This window comes from Scyliorhinus torazame, chromosome 10 (assembly GCF_047496885.1).
Source record: "Scyliorhinus torazame isolate Kashiwa2021f chromosome 10, sScyTor2.1, whole genome shotgun sequence".
NCBI classification, from domain to species: domain Eukaryota; kingdom Metazoa; phylum Chordata; class Chondrichthyes; order Carcharhiniformes; family Scyliorhinidae; genus Scyliorhinus; species Scyliorhinus torazame.
In genome coordinates, this window is record NC_092716.1 from 135,500,595 (window position 1) to 135,517,178 (window position 16,584).

The 16,584-nt window shown below is 48.0% G+C and overlaps 1 protein-coding gene across 1 annotated transcript in view; it reads left to right on the top strand.

The window, feature by feature from the left end:
* LOC140430945 (AP-2 complex subunit alpha-2-like) overlaps nucleotides 1–16,584 on the top strand; it is a 705,690-nt gene that overhangs the window by 623,753 nt on the left and 65,353 nt on the right. The window contains exon 21 of the mRNA XM_072518780.1: nucleotides 5,562–5,696. Coding sequence (XP_072374881.1) covers nucleotides 5,562–5,696 — 135 coding nt within the window. The remainder of the gene's footprint in view (nucleotides 1–5,561; nucleotides 5,697–16,584) is intronic.

Here is a 16,584-nt window from a genome sequence, read left to right on the forward strand (position 1 = left end):
TGGGCAGGCTGAATCAGCCCAAAGCTTATTCTTTTCTAGTACAGCGTAGTGTTGTGGGTTAGGGTTTAGAAACTGCAAAGTGTATTATAGAGTTCCCCTGACTTTTTATATTAAATTTGGCTAGGGGGAGCATAAGACCTTCAGGTGTTATTCAACAGTTTTCCCAGACACTGTAATCAAACTGAGCTTTATTCTAAGAGCTAAGATAACATTTATATAAACATTTATAGGCCGCTGGGAAGAGCTTGTGCTGGAGTTGAGGGTTGGGCGCTCGTCCGATCGGGGGGGGGGTCTACTTTGTGGGTCTAGCTCCGTGGTCCGAGTCCACCATAGAGTACGGCGCGGCCGCTGGAGGCCGCCGGCGTGCACATGCGTGGCCTCCGACCTGGATGTGCGGGAGCCCATATCTGCAGCAAAAGCTGCGAGATCCACTCCGGGTCCCTGCTAGCCCCCTGCAGGGCTGGGAATTCGTGTCCCTTTGATCCAAGATTTCCTGGCGCGAAACTCTACCGTTTTGACGCCAGCATGGGGACATAGTCCCAATAATGGAGAATCCAGTCCCTTATCTTTGTAGCGATGGAACTGGACTACAATGGCTCGTGGGGATTGGCATGGCGAAGGTTTAGGCCGAAGGGTGAGGTGGACTTGTCCATCTCCGGGGGTTTAGTGAATGTATCTTCGCCCACCACCTTTTTGAATAATTCTGACATAAACTGTGTTGGGGCTCGGTCTTCAGTCTCTTCTGGTATACTAATAATGCACAGATTTTGTCGTCTTGATCGGTTTTCCAGGTCATCGACTTTGCCCTGCAACAACATGCTTTCCTTAATCACCGCAATCAGCCTGGACTCCATTGTACTGATCCTGTGCCCGTGGTCCGAAAGGGCCTTCTCGATGTCGGTAAAGGTGCTGGCATGAGAATCAACAACTAAACAAATGATGTCAAGGGAGGACCGAATAGGACCCAAATACTCTTCCCATGAATTTTCCAACTCCAAAGCCAAACTTTGTTGGGATTTGTTGAGCTCAGTGACCAGATTTTCACTCAGTTGTTAGAAGCGTAGGGGAGCCGGCGGTCATCTTAGCTGTAGCTGTCTCAGTAGGATTATCATTAAATATTTTCCAACCCGTATGTTTAAGTTTCTTGGGCATATTTGAAAAAAACTTGTTCCTTGAGTGTTTAAATAAATTTTTGCGGCGGCAAATAACAATATACTAACGCATTAAGAAAGAACTTGTAAAAAGGATAGTCGGGAGAAACACCACATGCGTTTCCCTTACATCACGCAACTGGAAGTTGACAGAACTAAACTTAAAGAGAAAGTATGTAATTTCTCAAAGAAGGGAGCAGGTCAAGAGATTGGACATAATATAAAAAACAGCAAAGAATGATGAAGACAATTAATATGAAATAAAGCTAGCTAGAAGTACAAAGACATGGTGAAAGTTTCTGCACGTATTTTAGAAAACAGAGTTAAGAAAGTGAACATTGGCCATATAGAAAGTGTGCCTGTGGAATTAATAATGGAAAGGAAGGAGATGGCAAATGAATTAAACAGATTTTGTGCATTCATCTTCACTATAGATGATACAAGTAACATTCCAGAAGTAGCTGTAAATCAGGAAATGGAAAGGAGAGAGGAACTTGGGAAACCTACAATCACCAGGGGAGTGATACCGAGGAATGTGTTGGAGCCACTGGTGACCAGTCGCCGGGTTCTCATGGACTTCATCCTAGGGTCTTAAAAGAAGTGGCTAGTGAGATAGTTAATGGGTTGGTTTTAGTTTTTTTTAAATGTTCTAGATTAGGGGAAGATTCCATTAGCTTGGAAAATACAGAATATAGTTACATAGAAGATAGGAGGAGGCCTTTTAGCCCTTCGAGCCTGCTCCACAATCGATCACGATCATGGCTGATCATCCAACTCAATAGCCTAATCCTGCTTTTTCCCCATAGCCTTTGATCCCATTCTCCCTGTCATGTGAGAGTACCTTTAATAAATGGGTGTTTACTACTGCAGTGATGTCAGAGAGTGGGTGGAGCTGGGCTGTCTGTCAGCTTTTTACTTTCATTTTTGAGCAGGCTGCAGGGTGTGTTTTAGTTTGGTTTTCAGTGTTGGAGCTGAAGCCAGACCAAGCAGGTGTACTCCTGTTCTCTCTGCCATCAAAAGACTATCTCTTGATCATTTGGTGAATTCAGAATTATAAATGTTTTCAGTAGTGACTTTAACCTGATGTGCTTCTGATAAAGGTTTTGTTTTTAAGTCGTATGGATGTTAAAAAGGAAAGTGTAAAGGTTTACTTAGTGTTGTAGGCTTTGGGGGTTGTATTTGAATTAATGGTTGCTAAGATGTTCACCGTATGTTTTAAAAAGGTTAACTTGAGTTCATAGAATAAACATTGTTTTGCTTTAAAAAATACTTTTCCATTTCTGCTCTACCATACTTGTAGAGTGGGCCGTGTGCTCCCCATACCACAATCTATTAAAAGTTGTGGGTCAGGTGAACTCCATGATACACTTTAAGTTTCTCTAAATCCTGGCCCATAACACTCCCCTAGTGCTATATCTAGCCGCCTCTTGAATATATTCAATGTTTTAGTATCAACTCATTCCTGTGGTAATGAATTCCACAGGCTCACCACTCTTTGGGTGAAGAAATGTCTCTTTCTATCTGTCCAAAATGGTTTACCCTGAATTCTCAGACTGTGACCCCTGGTTCTGGACACACCCGTCATTGGTAACATCTTCCCAGCATCTACCCTGTCTAGTCCCGTTAACATTTTATAAGTCTCTATGAGATCCCCCCTCATTCTTCTGAACTCCAGCGAGAACACTCCCAACCTAGTCAATCTCTCCTCATATGACAGTCCCACCATCCCTGGAATCAGTCTGGTAAACCTTCGCTGCACTCCCTCGAGAGCAAGAACATCCTTCCTCACAGAAGGAGACCAAAACTGCAAAATACTCGAGGTGTGGCCTCACCAAGGCCCTGTATAATTGCAGCAACATATCCCTGCTTCTATACTCGAAACCTCTCGCAAAGAAGGCCAACATACCATTAGCCTTCTTTACCACTGCTGCACCTGCATGCTTATCTTCAGCAACTGCTGCACAAGGACATCCCAGTCCCGCTGCACACTCCCCTCTCCAAATTTACAACCATTCAGGTAGTAATCTGCCTTCCTGTTTTTGCTTCCAAAGTGAATAACCTCACACTTATCCAAATTATATTGCATCTGCCATTGATTTACCCACTCTCCCAACCTGTCCAGATCATGCTGTAGGATCCCTGCATCTTCGTCACAGTTCACCCTCCCACCCAATTTGGTATCATCTGCAAACTTTGAGATGTTACATTTTGTTCCCTCATCCAAATCATTTATATATATTGTGAATAGCTGGGGTCCCAGCACCAATCCCACTAGTTGCTGCCTGCCAATTTGAAAAGGACCCATTAATACCAAGTCTTTGTTTCCTCTCTGCCAACCAGTTTTCTATCCACCTCAATACATTTCCCCCAATCCCATGCACTTTAATTTTGCACAATAATCTCTTATGCGGGACTTTGTCAAATGCCTTCTGAAAGTTCAAATATACCACATCGACTGACTCCCCCTTGTCAACTGTACTGGTTACATCTTCAAAGAATTCCAACAGATTTGTCAAGCATGATTTTCCCTTCATAAATCCATGCTGACTCTGACTGATCCTGCTACTGCTTTCTAAATGTTCTGCTATAAAGTCCTTGATAATGTATTCAAGCATTTTCCCCACTACCGATGTTAGGCTTACTGGTCTATAATTCCCTGCTTTCTCTCCACCTCCCTTTTTGAATATTGGAGGGACGTGAGCTACCCTCCAATCTGCACGGTCGTTTCCAGAGTCTATAGAATGCTGGAAGATGACCACCAATACATCCACTATTTCCAGAGCCACCTCCTTAAACACTCTGGGATGCAGATTCTCAGGCCCTGGGGATTTATCCACCTTCAGTCCCATCAATTTTCCCAGCACCATTTCTCTACTACTGTTGCTCAGTTCTTCCCTCTCACTTAACCTTTCATTCTCCAACATTTCTGGTATCTGATTTGTGTCCTCTTTTGGGAAGACAGAACCAAAGTATGTATTCAATTGCTCAGCCATTTTTTTTGTCGCTTACTGTGCATTCCCCTGTTTCTGTCTGTAGGCGGCCTACATTTCTCTTTACCAATCTCTTTCTCTTCACATATCTATAGAAACTCTTGGAGTCAGTCTTTATGTTCCCTGAAACTTCCTTTTGTACTGTACTTTCCCCTTCTTTTTTTAAAACAAATTTAGAGTACCCAATTCATTTTTTTCCAATTAAGGGGCAATTTAGCGTGGCCAATCCACCTAGCCTGCACATCTTTGGGTTGTGGGGGCGAAACCCACGCAAACAAGGGGAGAATGTGCAAACTCCACATGGACAGTGACGCAGAGCCGAGATCGAACCTGGGACCTCGGCGCTGTGAGGCAGCTGGGCTAACCCACTGCCCCGACTTTCCCCTTCTTAATCAATCCCTTTGTCCTTCTTTGCTGAATTCTAAACTGCTCCCAATCCTCAGACCTATTATTTTTCTTGGCCAATCTGTATGCTTCTTTCGTGGATTGGATACTATTTCTAATTTCCTTTGTAAGCCATGGATTGGCCATCTTACCCCCTTTGCTTTTGTGCCAGATAGAAATGAACAGTTGCTGTGGTTCCCCCATGCGTTCCGTGAATGTTTGCCATTGCCTAGCCACTGTCATCCCTTTAAGTAACTTTCCCCAATCTATCAAGGCCAACTCACGCCTCATATCTTCACAGTTCCCTTTATTAAGATTCAGCACCCTAGTCTCCGAATCAACTACCTCACTCTCCATCTTGATAAAAAATTCTATCATGTTATGGTCGCTCATCCACAAGGGGTCTTGTACAGCCAGATTGTCAATGATTCCCTCCTCATTACACAGTACCCAGTCTAAGATGGCCTGCTCTCTAGTTGGTTCCTCCCCATATTGGTCAAGAAAACCATCCCGTATACACCCCAGGAATTCCTACTCTTTGGCATTGTGGCTAATTTGATTTGCCCAATCTATGTGAAGATTAAAATCACCCATGATCACCGATATTCCCTTATTACATGCCTCTCTAATTTTGTGTTTAATGCCATTCCCAACATCACCACTGCAGTTTGGGGGGCTACATATGACACCCACTAATGTTTTTTGCCCCTTGGTATTTATCAACTCTATCCATACAGATTCCACATTGTCAGAGCTAATATCCGTTCTCACTACTGTGTTAATTTCCTCTTTAAGCAGCAGCGCCACGCCACCACATTTTCTTTTATGCCTGTCCTTCCTAAATACTGAAAACCCTGGGACATTCAGTTCCCATCCCTGGTCACCCTGAAGCCATGTCTCCTTAATCCCAATTATGTCATACCCATTTATAGCTATCTGCGCGATTAGTTCATCCACTTTATTACAAATATTTTGATTGTAATATTTTTGATTTAAGCCCATTTCAAATTAATATATTTTACTTCTTTACTGGCAGCTTTTGGGATTTGGCCTAGCACTTCTGGATGGGATAGATCCCAATGTTTCCAATTTTGTGGGAACTGGAATTATTCTTACAAAAACTATTCATGTTGGATGTTTGCTTCGTCTGGAACCAAACAGTCAGGCTCAGGTACGTGCCAGAATAGGTGGTATAACTTGAGATTGCATGGAAAATGAAACTGTTAGACAGGGAGACTGATGTAGATATCTTTACCTGTTATCCCATCTCTGCTGACACATCATTGTTTTGGTTTTGTAAATTGTAATTTTCACTGCAAAAAAATATTTTCCTTGCACCAGGTTAACTTCAAGTTCCTGCTCTTGATGTGTTGGGTAGACTGGGTCGATGTGGACTGCACTTGGTGCAGTGTAGCGAGAGACAGACCTCCAACACTTGAGAAGATGCAACACAATTTTATTTAACATCTAAACTATGCTGACTTGGCTGGAGACCTGACACTAGCCTAACCAGACTTACTAGCTACCACATGGTGTTTGCACTGGCCAGCTCATGAACTCTGACTGTCTCAGAGGCTGGGTCCCGAGAGAACGGGAAAACTGGTGCCCTCTGGCTTTATAGTGGTCGTGTCCTGTCTGGTGATTGGCTGCTCTGTTCTGTGTGCTTACTGGTCATCCTGTGTGTCAATCACTGCCTGTCTGCACTTCATTATATACATAGATATATAGAATAACATCTCCCCCCCTTTTTATGTTGTTGTGTGTGTTGAGATAATAAATATTAAGGTGCATGTGCGTGTGGATGTGTATATGTGCGTGACTATATACAGAATATGCTAAAATGAACTTATTTACATAGGAAGGTGTCGCTAGTGCAGATATAGGGCAGATAAAACGGTAAAAATGATATTTACAGAGGTCAAAACGATAAGGTAACACAGTTGTGGAAACGTTCAGTCTATAAGTTTAGTCTCTGCGGCGGGCGACGAATTCTGGTTGACCGCCTCAAGGGTGGATCAGGGGCCGCCTGCACTTGGATAGGCAGGACTGCCGCCAATGCGGTGGTCGCAGAGGTCGGCAGGATTGCTGGTAGATCTGTGGCTTTGTGGTATGGCACGTCCTGAGGAAGCATTGTGTAAGGCGGGACATTGTGGTTAGGTTGCGGGCATGGAACTCTGCGCAGCTCCCGTCTGTTGCGTCGTAGGAAGGAGCCATCAGCCATGCGGCCGAGGAACGATCTCGTGGGCCACTTGCTTGACCACCACAGCTGTGGCGGACCAGCCACCGTCAGGCAACTGCACACGAACACGATCAGTTGGGACCAGCTCGGGGAGATCCGTAGCATGAACATCGTATGCTGATTTCTGTTGGGCCCGAGACTGCTGCATCTTTTGTATGACCATGAGGTGGTCAAGGTCTGGAACATGGATGGCTGGAACCGTGGTTCGCAGAGTGCGATTCATGAGCATCTGCGCGGGAGACAATCCAGTGGACAGCGGGGATGCTCTGTATGCCAGCAGCGCCAGGTTGAAGTCGGAGCCTGAGTCTGCAGCCTTGCATGGTAATCTCGCGACGATATGGACCCCTTTTTCGGCCTTCCCATTTGACTGCGGGTAGTGGAGGCTGGAGGTTACGTGACGAAAGTTGTATAGGTGGGCAAAATCAGACCATTCCTGGCTGTAAAAACAGGGCCCGTTGTCACTCATCACCGTGAGCAGTATCCCATGCCTGGCAAACATTTCTTTGCATGCTTTAATCAACACCTTCGACGTGAGGTTGGACAGTTTCACCACTTCTGGGTAATTGGAGAAGTAGTCGACCAGGAGGACATAGTCACGCCCCTTGGCATGGAAAAGGTCGACACCGATTTTGGACCATGGGGAGGTCACTATCTCATGTTGCTGCAGAGTTTCATTGGGTTGAGCGGGCTGAAATTTCTGACATGTGGGGCAGTTGAGGACCGTGTTGGCAACGTCCTGGCTGATGCCCGGCCAATAGACTGCCTCTCGAGCTCTGCGTCAACATTTCTCGACACCCAGGTGACCCTCATGGAGTTGGCCGAGCACCATAGCTCGCATGCTCTGCGGAATCACAATCCTATCGAGCTTCATGAGGATGCCGTCCACCACCGTCAGGTCGTCCTTGACATTGGAAAACTGGGGATACTGTCCCTTCTGCCAGCCATTCGTGAGGTGCTGCATCACATGCTGTAGCAGAGGATCCTTGGCTGTTTCCTCACGAATTTGGATGACCCTCTCATCAGAGGCCGGAAGGTTGGAGGCACACAATTGCACCTGCGCATCGATTTGGCAGACAAAGTCAGTTTGTTCACGCGGTGTAGTGATAGACCTGGAAAGGGCATCTGCAACAATGATTTCTTTGCCTGGCGTGTAGACAAGTTCAAAGTCATGGCGGTGTAGCTTGAGAAGGATTTGTTGTAACCGAGGCGTCATGTCATTCAAATCCCTCTGGATTATGTGGACTAATGGCCTGTGGTCCATCTCAACCGTGAATTCTGGGAGGCCATACGCATAGTCGTGAAATTTTTTGATTCCCGTGAGGAGGCCCAGGCAGTCCTGCTCAATCTGAGCGTACCGTTGCTCAGTGGGCATCATGGCTCTGGAGGCATACGCAACTGGAGCCCAAGAGGAGGACCCATCCAGTTGGAGGAGCACCGCTCCAATACTGTCCTGGCTCGCGTCAGTGGATATTTTGGTCTCTTTGGTAGGGTCGAAGAACGTCAGATCCGGGCTGTGGTGAGTTTTGCCCTCAGCTCACGTCATTCGTTCTCATCAGCGGGCAGCCACTGGAATTCCGTTGACTTTTTAACGAGATGGTGGAGGCTGTGGTGTGTGCCGCCATGTTGGGAATGAACTTCCCGAGGAAGTTGACCATCCCTAGAAAGCGGAGGACCGCCTTCTTGTCCTCTGGGGTCTTCATGGCGTTGATCGCCGAGACCTTGTCAGCATCTGGCCGCACGCCTTGCTGCGAGATGTGGTCACCAAGGAATTTGATTTCTGATTGATCAAACGAGCACTTGGCTCTGTTAAGTCGGAGGCCATGCTCATGGATTCTGTGGAATACCTGCTTGAGGCGATCGATGTGTTCTTGAGGAGTTGTGGAATAGATTATGACATTGTCAACATACAAGCGCACCCCCTTGATACCCTCCATCATAAGAACATAATAACTAGGAACAGGAGTAGGCCATCTGGCCCCTCGAGCCTGCTCCGCCATTTAATGAGATCATGGCTGATCTTTGTGGACTCAGCTCCACTCTCCGGCCCGTACACCATATCCCCGAATCCCTTTATTCTTTAGAAAGGTATCTATCTTTTTCTTAAAAACGTTTAAAGAAGGAGCCTCAACTGCTTCACTGGGCAAGGAATTCCAGAGATTCACAACCCTTTGGGTGAAGAAGTTCCTCCTAAACTCGGTCCTAAATCTACTTCCCCTTATTTTGAGGCTATGCCCCCTAGTTCTGCTTTCCCCGACCAGTGGAAACAACCTGCCCGCATCTATCCTATCCATTCCCTTCGTAATTTTATATGTTTCAATAAGATCCCCCCCCGCATCCTTCTAAACTCCAATGAGTACAGTCCCAGTCTACTCAACCTCTCGTCATAATCTAATCCCCTCAACTCTGGGATCAACCTAGTGAATCTCCTCTGCACTCCCTCCAGTGCCAATATGTCCTTTCTCAGGTAAGGAGACCAAAACTGAACACAATACTCCAGATCTGGCCTCATCATCTGTTCCATGATGCGGTCAAAAACCTCTGAGGCAGAGATGATGCCAAAAGTCATCCAGTTGTAGCATTAGCGACCGGATGGGGTCTTGAATGTGCACAGCTTGCGACTGGATGCATCCAGCTGTATTTGGCAGAACCCCTTGGAGCATCCAGCTTCGTAAAGAGTTTGGCATGAGCTATCTCGCTGGTCAACTCTTCTCGTTTTGGTATTGGGTAATGTTCCCTCATGATGTTGTGGTTTAGATCCTCGGGGTCGATGCTGATTCGAAGCTCCCCTGACGGCTTCTTGACGGAGACCATGGAGCTGACCCAGTCCGTGGATTCTGTGACCTTTGATATGATGCCCTGGTCCTGGAGGTCCTGTAACTGCTTCTTGAGGCAGTCCTTAAGGGGTGCCAGCACCCGATGTGGTGCGTGGATCACAGGGGTGGCGTTTAGTTTGAGCAGGATTTTGTATCGGTATGGGAATGTGCCCATTCCGTCGAACACGCTGTGGTACTGCGTGATGATGTCATCAATTTCAGCCTGGAAGTTCTCATCATGTGAGGCCGTCGCCTGTGAGGATGACATGGTGTGGACTCACTGAACCAAGTTCAGGAGTTTGCAGGCCCGAGCACAGAGCAGGGATGCTCTGTCAGGTCCCACAATCTCAAATCGCAGTGTCACTTTAAATAACTTATTGGAAACTCTGAGTTGGCATGAGCCACTGGCAGCTAAAGCATTGCCATTGTAGTCAAGGAGCTGACAGGCCTGTGGAAGATTGCTTGGTCTGACGCGGATGGTGTCGAGATCGGATTTGGAGATGAGGTTTGGCGATGCGCCGGTGTCCAGTTTGAACCGGATGCGAGCCTTGTTGTCTGTGAGGAGAGCACACCACTCATCGTCGGGATCCACGCTGAGGATCGGGAGGTGCTTCGCTGTCTTGGAGAGAGGCAGCGCATGCTTCGTACTGATGCCCACCCGGTATGGAGATTTGAGGCACGCAGCATCCGGATCTGTTGAGCTCTCGGGTTTCGGAGTCTGGCATGGCCTGCTGTATTGAACGGACGCTTCTGCGCCGCGGCTGGGATCGCTGGATGCTGAGCAGTGGAGCAGATCTGCAAAGGGCTGCGTAGTGGCCAAGCTTGCCACACTGTAGACACCGTCATGATTTTGCTGGACATTGCCACTTTAAATGGCCGGAGCCACAATTCGAACACATCATGACGCCAACTTCAGCGCATTCCGTGCGCCATCGCGCACGCACAGTGCGGTCGAACGACGTATGCGCCTGCTCAGTCTGGTCGTCGGTCTCATCGTCCCCTCGGTCATGGTGCGCATGCACAGGTGCCCGGGAAAAGCGCGCGGAATGGCCACTCTCGTCGATACTTAGGCCCTGCATTTGTGCGATGGCCTGCACCCGTTCCGCCTCGTGGAAGGTTAGCTTTGTCGTTTCTGCTGCCCTGATGTGGGAGTACTGATTGTTAGCCTGTTCGTGGAGAACGCACATTTTGATGGCGATGGTGAGGGTGAGCTGCTTGACTTTCAGGAGCTGCTGGCGGAGGGAATCGGAATGGACCCCGAAACCGATCTGATCCTGGATCATGGAATGAGCAGTCGAGTCATAGTTACATGACAGCACGAGGATGCAGAGATGAGTCAGAAAGGATTGTAAAGGTTCATCCTTACCCTGAAGCCTCTACTGGAAAAAGTACTGTTCAAAGCTCTCATTCACCTCAATGTCGCAGTGGCTGTCGAACTTCAGTAGGACTGTTTTGAATTTTGTCTTGTCTGCGCCTTCAGCGAATGTAAGGGAGTTGTAGATCTGGATGGCGTGGTGCCCGGCTGTGGAGAGGAATAGTGCGATCTTCCTGGCGTCCGATGCGGCCTCAAGGTCGGTGGCTTCTAGATAGAGTTGGAACTTTTGTTTGAAGATCTTCCAATTTGCACCGAGGTTGCCGGCGATGCGGAGCTGCGGAGGAGGGCGGACGTTTTCCATGTCACCGGATGGCTATTTGCTGGTCAAAGCTGATTCACTCAAGGTAGGTCCGTCAATTTTCAGCATCACTCACTGGTACCATGATGTGTTGGGTAGGCTGGGTCGATGTGGATTGCACTTGATGCAGTGTAGCGAGAGACAGACCTCCAAAACATGTTAAGATGCAACACGATTTTATTTAACTTCTAAACTATTATGCATGTTCAACTGGGGGGTGACACTATGCTGACTTGACTGGAGACCTGATACTAGCCTAATCAGACTTACTAGCTACCACATGGTGTTTGCACTGGCCAGCTCACGAACTCTGACTGTCTCAGAGGCTGGGTCCCGAGAGAGCGGGAAAACTGGTGCCCTCTGGTTTTATCGTGGTCGTGTCCTGTCTGGCGATTGGTTGCTCTGTTCTGTGTGCTTACTGGTCATTCTGTGTGTCAATCACTGCTTGTCTGCACTCCATTATATACATAGATGTATATTATGACAGCTCTCACCTCAAAATGAGAATGAGGAGCAATGTCACCGTTGCAGTTTGGATTTTTAAAATGTTAATTCTCTCTTTCTCCTTTCTCTGGTTGTGTTGCATGGCTCAAATAGTCAACTGCACAGAAACTAATATACTTGAATCACAGTGGCTGGGGAATTCCGGCCCGTCTGCCACTGGGCAGTACCGCCTGCTGCCGGGATCGTCCAGTCCCACCGAAATGGACTGTTGGCTGGGCCGCTAAATATTCTGTGTCAGGACCCACCAGAACAGGGCTGGAAAATCCCAGCCAGTGTTCCCAACCGGTCTTAATGACTGGAAAATTGGGAGTGCTGCTTGGCAGGTCTGATGCCCTTTATACAATTCTCTGTTCTGCACTCTTGGCAGGTGTGGCAACTGAGGAATGGAGTCCTGCAGTTTCAAAACCATTGTAATACGTGGTAACAGGATACAGTAAGTTGACAAAGGATTACAGGATGCAAAGGAGAGTGACAAAATCATTTGCTAATTACAAGAATAAGCTGGGTGAAGGTTACAACCTTAATCTTGCAGACCAGAGAGAAGATGGTCAATGCAGAATTGTCAGAGATAAATATTAACAGTGCGATTCAAATACGTTATACTGAAATGAAGGTAGGATGGTCCTAATAGATGAGAAAATATATCATTGTGGAACTGAAAGCTAGATTAGATAACAGATGGAGCACCTTCTTGGAGTAATTGTTTGGAGTGTTCTTCATGCAACCAAGTAAAAAGGGGATGTCTTCAGCTGTGTTCACCATTAGTTTTGAGACTGGAGTGTTACAGAGATGGGTTTTGATTAATTGAATGGCCTTTGCTCAACCTTGACTTCCTAAATTTACCCAGTTTACTTAAATATTATCCCACACACTCACTCAGGCAGGTTGGTTGCAATTTTCATAATATATTAAAAAGTCTTGGATCTAATTGCACATGCTGTTTATGAAATCCTATTTCTTGTAACGTTTTTGTCACATTTTCATGTCTGGTTTTTGCCGTTACAAATTTCTGTCTCCACAATTTTAATGGACTTTGCCCATAAAACCTGCAATTATACCTGCATCATATTTTTATTTTGTGTCTTTCAATACCTCAGCCAGTACAGCAGACAAGCTCCCATGCTCCAGCTAATCAGTGTCAGACTTGACTCAGTGACAACACTCTCACCTCTGAGTAGGGTTGCCAGATATAATCAGATTTATTCCGGGGAGCTTCGTCGCATAACTTGCCCCGAGCTTCAGCCATGAATTGGCCAACATGTCCATCCTTGTGAAGTACAGCTTCATATGCCAATTGGAAAGCAAAAAGACTAATTTCCCACTCCCAATTGGATGATGTTTGACTGTCAGCCAAACGGCCTTTTCTCTACCATGTTTTAATGTCTGGTGAAGAGAATATTCAAAGAAAATGACAAAAAAACAATCTTTAAAAAGGAAATATGATTATTTTCCTACAGGTTTGCAGAGCTGTGTTCTGGAGATTGCTCTTCAATCCGTTGAAATTCCAGGCCAATCCTGGGCAATTGGCAACCCCACCTCTGAGTCACAAGGTTGTGGGATCAATTCTCATCCAGAGATTTAAATGGACAGAAGTATTGTCTTGGAGTGGTGACATTAAACTGAGGCCTTGGTGGCCGCAAAAATGGAGTTCCCTTAGTGTCCTCCTAATATGTATCCTGTTGCCAACATAATTAAAACAGGAATTTTAAAAATGCAGGTCTGGCAGCATCACGGGAAAGACAGTTTTTAAAAATAATTTTAGAGTACCCAATTCGTTTTTTTCCCAATTAAAGGGCAATTTAGCATGACCAATCCACCTACACTGCTCACCTTTGGATTGTAGGGGTGAGACCCACACAGCCACGTGGAGAATGTGCAAACTTCACATGAACAGTGACCCGGAGCCTGGATCAAGAACAAAGAACAAAGAAAAGTACAGCACATGAACAGGCCCTGCGGCCCTCCAACCCCGTGCCGACCATGCTGCCCGACTAAACTACAATCTTTTACACTTCCTGGGTCCGTATCCCTCTATTCCCATCCTATTCATGTATTTGTCAAGATGCCCCTTAAATGTCACTATCGTCCCTGCTTCCACCACCTCCTCCGGTAGCGAGTTCCAGGCACCCACTACCCTCTGTGTAAAAAACTTGCCTCGTAAATCTACTCTAAACCTTGCCCCTCTCACCTTAAACCTATGCCCCCTAATAATTGACCCCTCTACCCTGGGGAAAAGCCTCTGACTATCCACTCTGTCTATGCCCCTCATAATTTTGTAGATCTCTATCAGGTTGCCCCTCAACCTCCGTCGTTCCAGTGCGAACAAACCAAGTTTATTCAACCGCTCCTCATAGCTAATGGTCTCCATACTAGGCAACATTCTGGTAAATCTCTTCTGCACCCTCTCTAAAGCCTCCACATCCTTCTGGTAGTGTGGCAACCAGAATTGAACACTATACTCCAAGTGTGGCCTAACCAAGGTTCTATACAGCTGCAACATGACTTGCCAATTCTTATACTCAACGCCCCGGCCAATGAAGGCAAGCATGCCGTATGCCTTCTTGACTATCTTCTCCATCTGTGTTGCCCCTTTCAGTGACCTGTGGACCTGTACACCTAGGTCTCTCTGACTTTCAATACTCTTGAGGGTGTGGTGGTATGTATTAGGGGTAATACGGTACACCACGTGTCGACAGGCTATTGGTGGAGGGATGCCAGGTCCTGATAGGATCTGCCACCTACTGGACTCCATCCAGAAATGCCGGTATAAGAACCCAGCATTTCCCTCCATTTCCCTCAGCAGCTGCATTCTGTAACCACGCTGCTGGGGATAAAGTTCTGCTTAATAAAGCCTTCAATTGACATTACCTCAACCTGCCTCGCGTCTTATTGACGGTGCTACAATTTATTAAGCAGAATTTAAATTGAAGAAAACGACGTGGGAACATGGAGCTCCGAATCACCCCGGAGTGCCTGCGCATCGCACCCCAAGCAGCTAACTCGGTATCTATTTTCAAGCACTGGCTGGCATGCTTTGAGGGCTACCTCCGAACGGCCCCCGGCACACCGACAGACAAACAAAAGATGCAGGTCCTCTATTCCAGGGTGAGTCCTGACGTCTACTCCCTTATCGAGGACGAGGACGGTTTCACCGGTGCCATCGCCGCGCTGAAGGATATCTACATCCGGCCCGCCAACCAGGTTTTTGCTCGCTACCAGCTCGCCACATGACGGCAATTTCCGGGGGAATCGCTGGACGTGTTTTATAACGCCCTGCAGATCCTGGGTCGAAACTGCAACTGCCCGGCGGTAACAGCGAGTGAACACACAGAGCTCCTGGTCCGCGATGCGTATGTGGCAGGTTTGGCCTCTTCCCAGATCCGCCAGAGGCTTGTGGAGAAAGAATCTCTGGGACTTACAGAAGCTCGGGCCCTGGCGGCATCCCTCGATGTGGCCTCGCGTAACGCTCGCGCCTACGCCCCCGACCGCACTACAGCCCCTTGGGCTCCGTGGACCCCCGCTGCGGTCGACTCTCCGACCCCCCCCCCCCACCCCCGCAAACCTGCGCGGCCAAAACACCAGACCAACCGGGGGGGCCCCGCTGCTATTTTTGCGGCCAGCCGAAACACCCTCGGCAGCGTTGCCCGGCCCGGGCGGCTACCTGCAAAAGCTGCGGGAAGAAGGGCCACTACGCGACGGTGTGCAAGTCACGCGGGGTCGCCGCTATCTCCGGGGAAGAAACGGGACCACAGACCCAGCCCCCCCAGCGATCCACGTGCGACCAACGGACGCCGCTATTTTGGGCCCCGGACGCCACGAGGGAGAGATGGGCGCTGCCATTTTGTCCACCCCCGACCGCGCTCGATCCGTGGACGCCGCCATCTTGGCTGAAGGACCCCGACACAGACGGCCACATACTGCCTGATTACGATGCTCAACTTCAACAACCACGCCTGGCTTCGACGACCCTCGACCAGTCACGACCCCGGACGCTCCAGACTGCAACCACTACAGTCCTAGTGAATGGCTACGAGACGCCATGTCTTATTGACTCTGGGAGCACGGAGAGCTTCATTCATCCGGACACGGTAAGGGCTCAGTTCCCTCGTAATTCGGCCAAGCACCCAGAAAATTTTCCTGGCGGCGGGATCCCACTCCGTTCAGATCACGGGGTTCTGCATCGCTAACCTAACGGTGCAGTGGAGGGAGTTCCGAAATTACCGGCTGTATGTCCTCCCTCATCTCTGTGTGCCCACACTCCTAGGGTTGGACTTCCAATGCAGCCTCCAGAGTTTAACATTTAAATTTGGCGGCCCTATACCCCCACTGACTGTCTGCGGCCTTGCGACCCTCAAGGTTGAACCGCCTTCCTTGTTTGCGAACCTCACCCTGGATTGCAAACCCGTCGCCACAAGGAGCAGACGGTACAGCGCCCAGGACCGAGCATTTATCCGGTCCGAAGTCCAGAGGCTGCTGAAGGAAGGCATCATCCAGGCTAGCAACAGTCCCTGGAGAGCCCAGGTGGTAGTCGTTAAGACCGGGGAGAAACAGAGGATGGTCATCGACTATAGTCAGACCATCAACAGGTACACTCAGCTCGATGCGTACCCTCTCCCCCGCATATCCGACATGGTCACTCGGATTGCACAGTACAAGGTCTTTTCCACCGTGAACCTCAAGTCCGCCTACCACCAGCTCCCCATCCGTCCCGGTGACCACAACTATACTGCCTTCGAAGCAGACGGGCGGTTATACCACTTTTTAAGGGTTCCATTCGGCGTCACGAACGGAGCCTCGGTCTTCCAATGAGAGATGGACCGAATGGTTGAC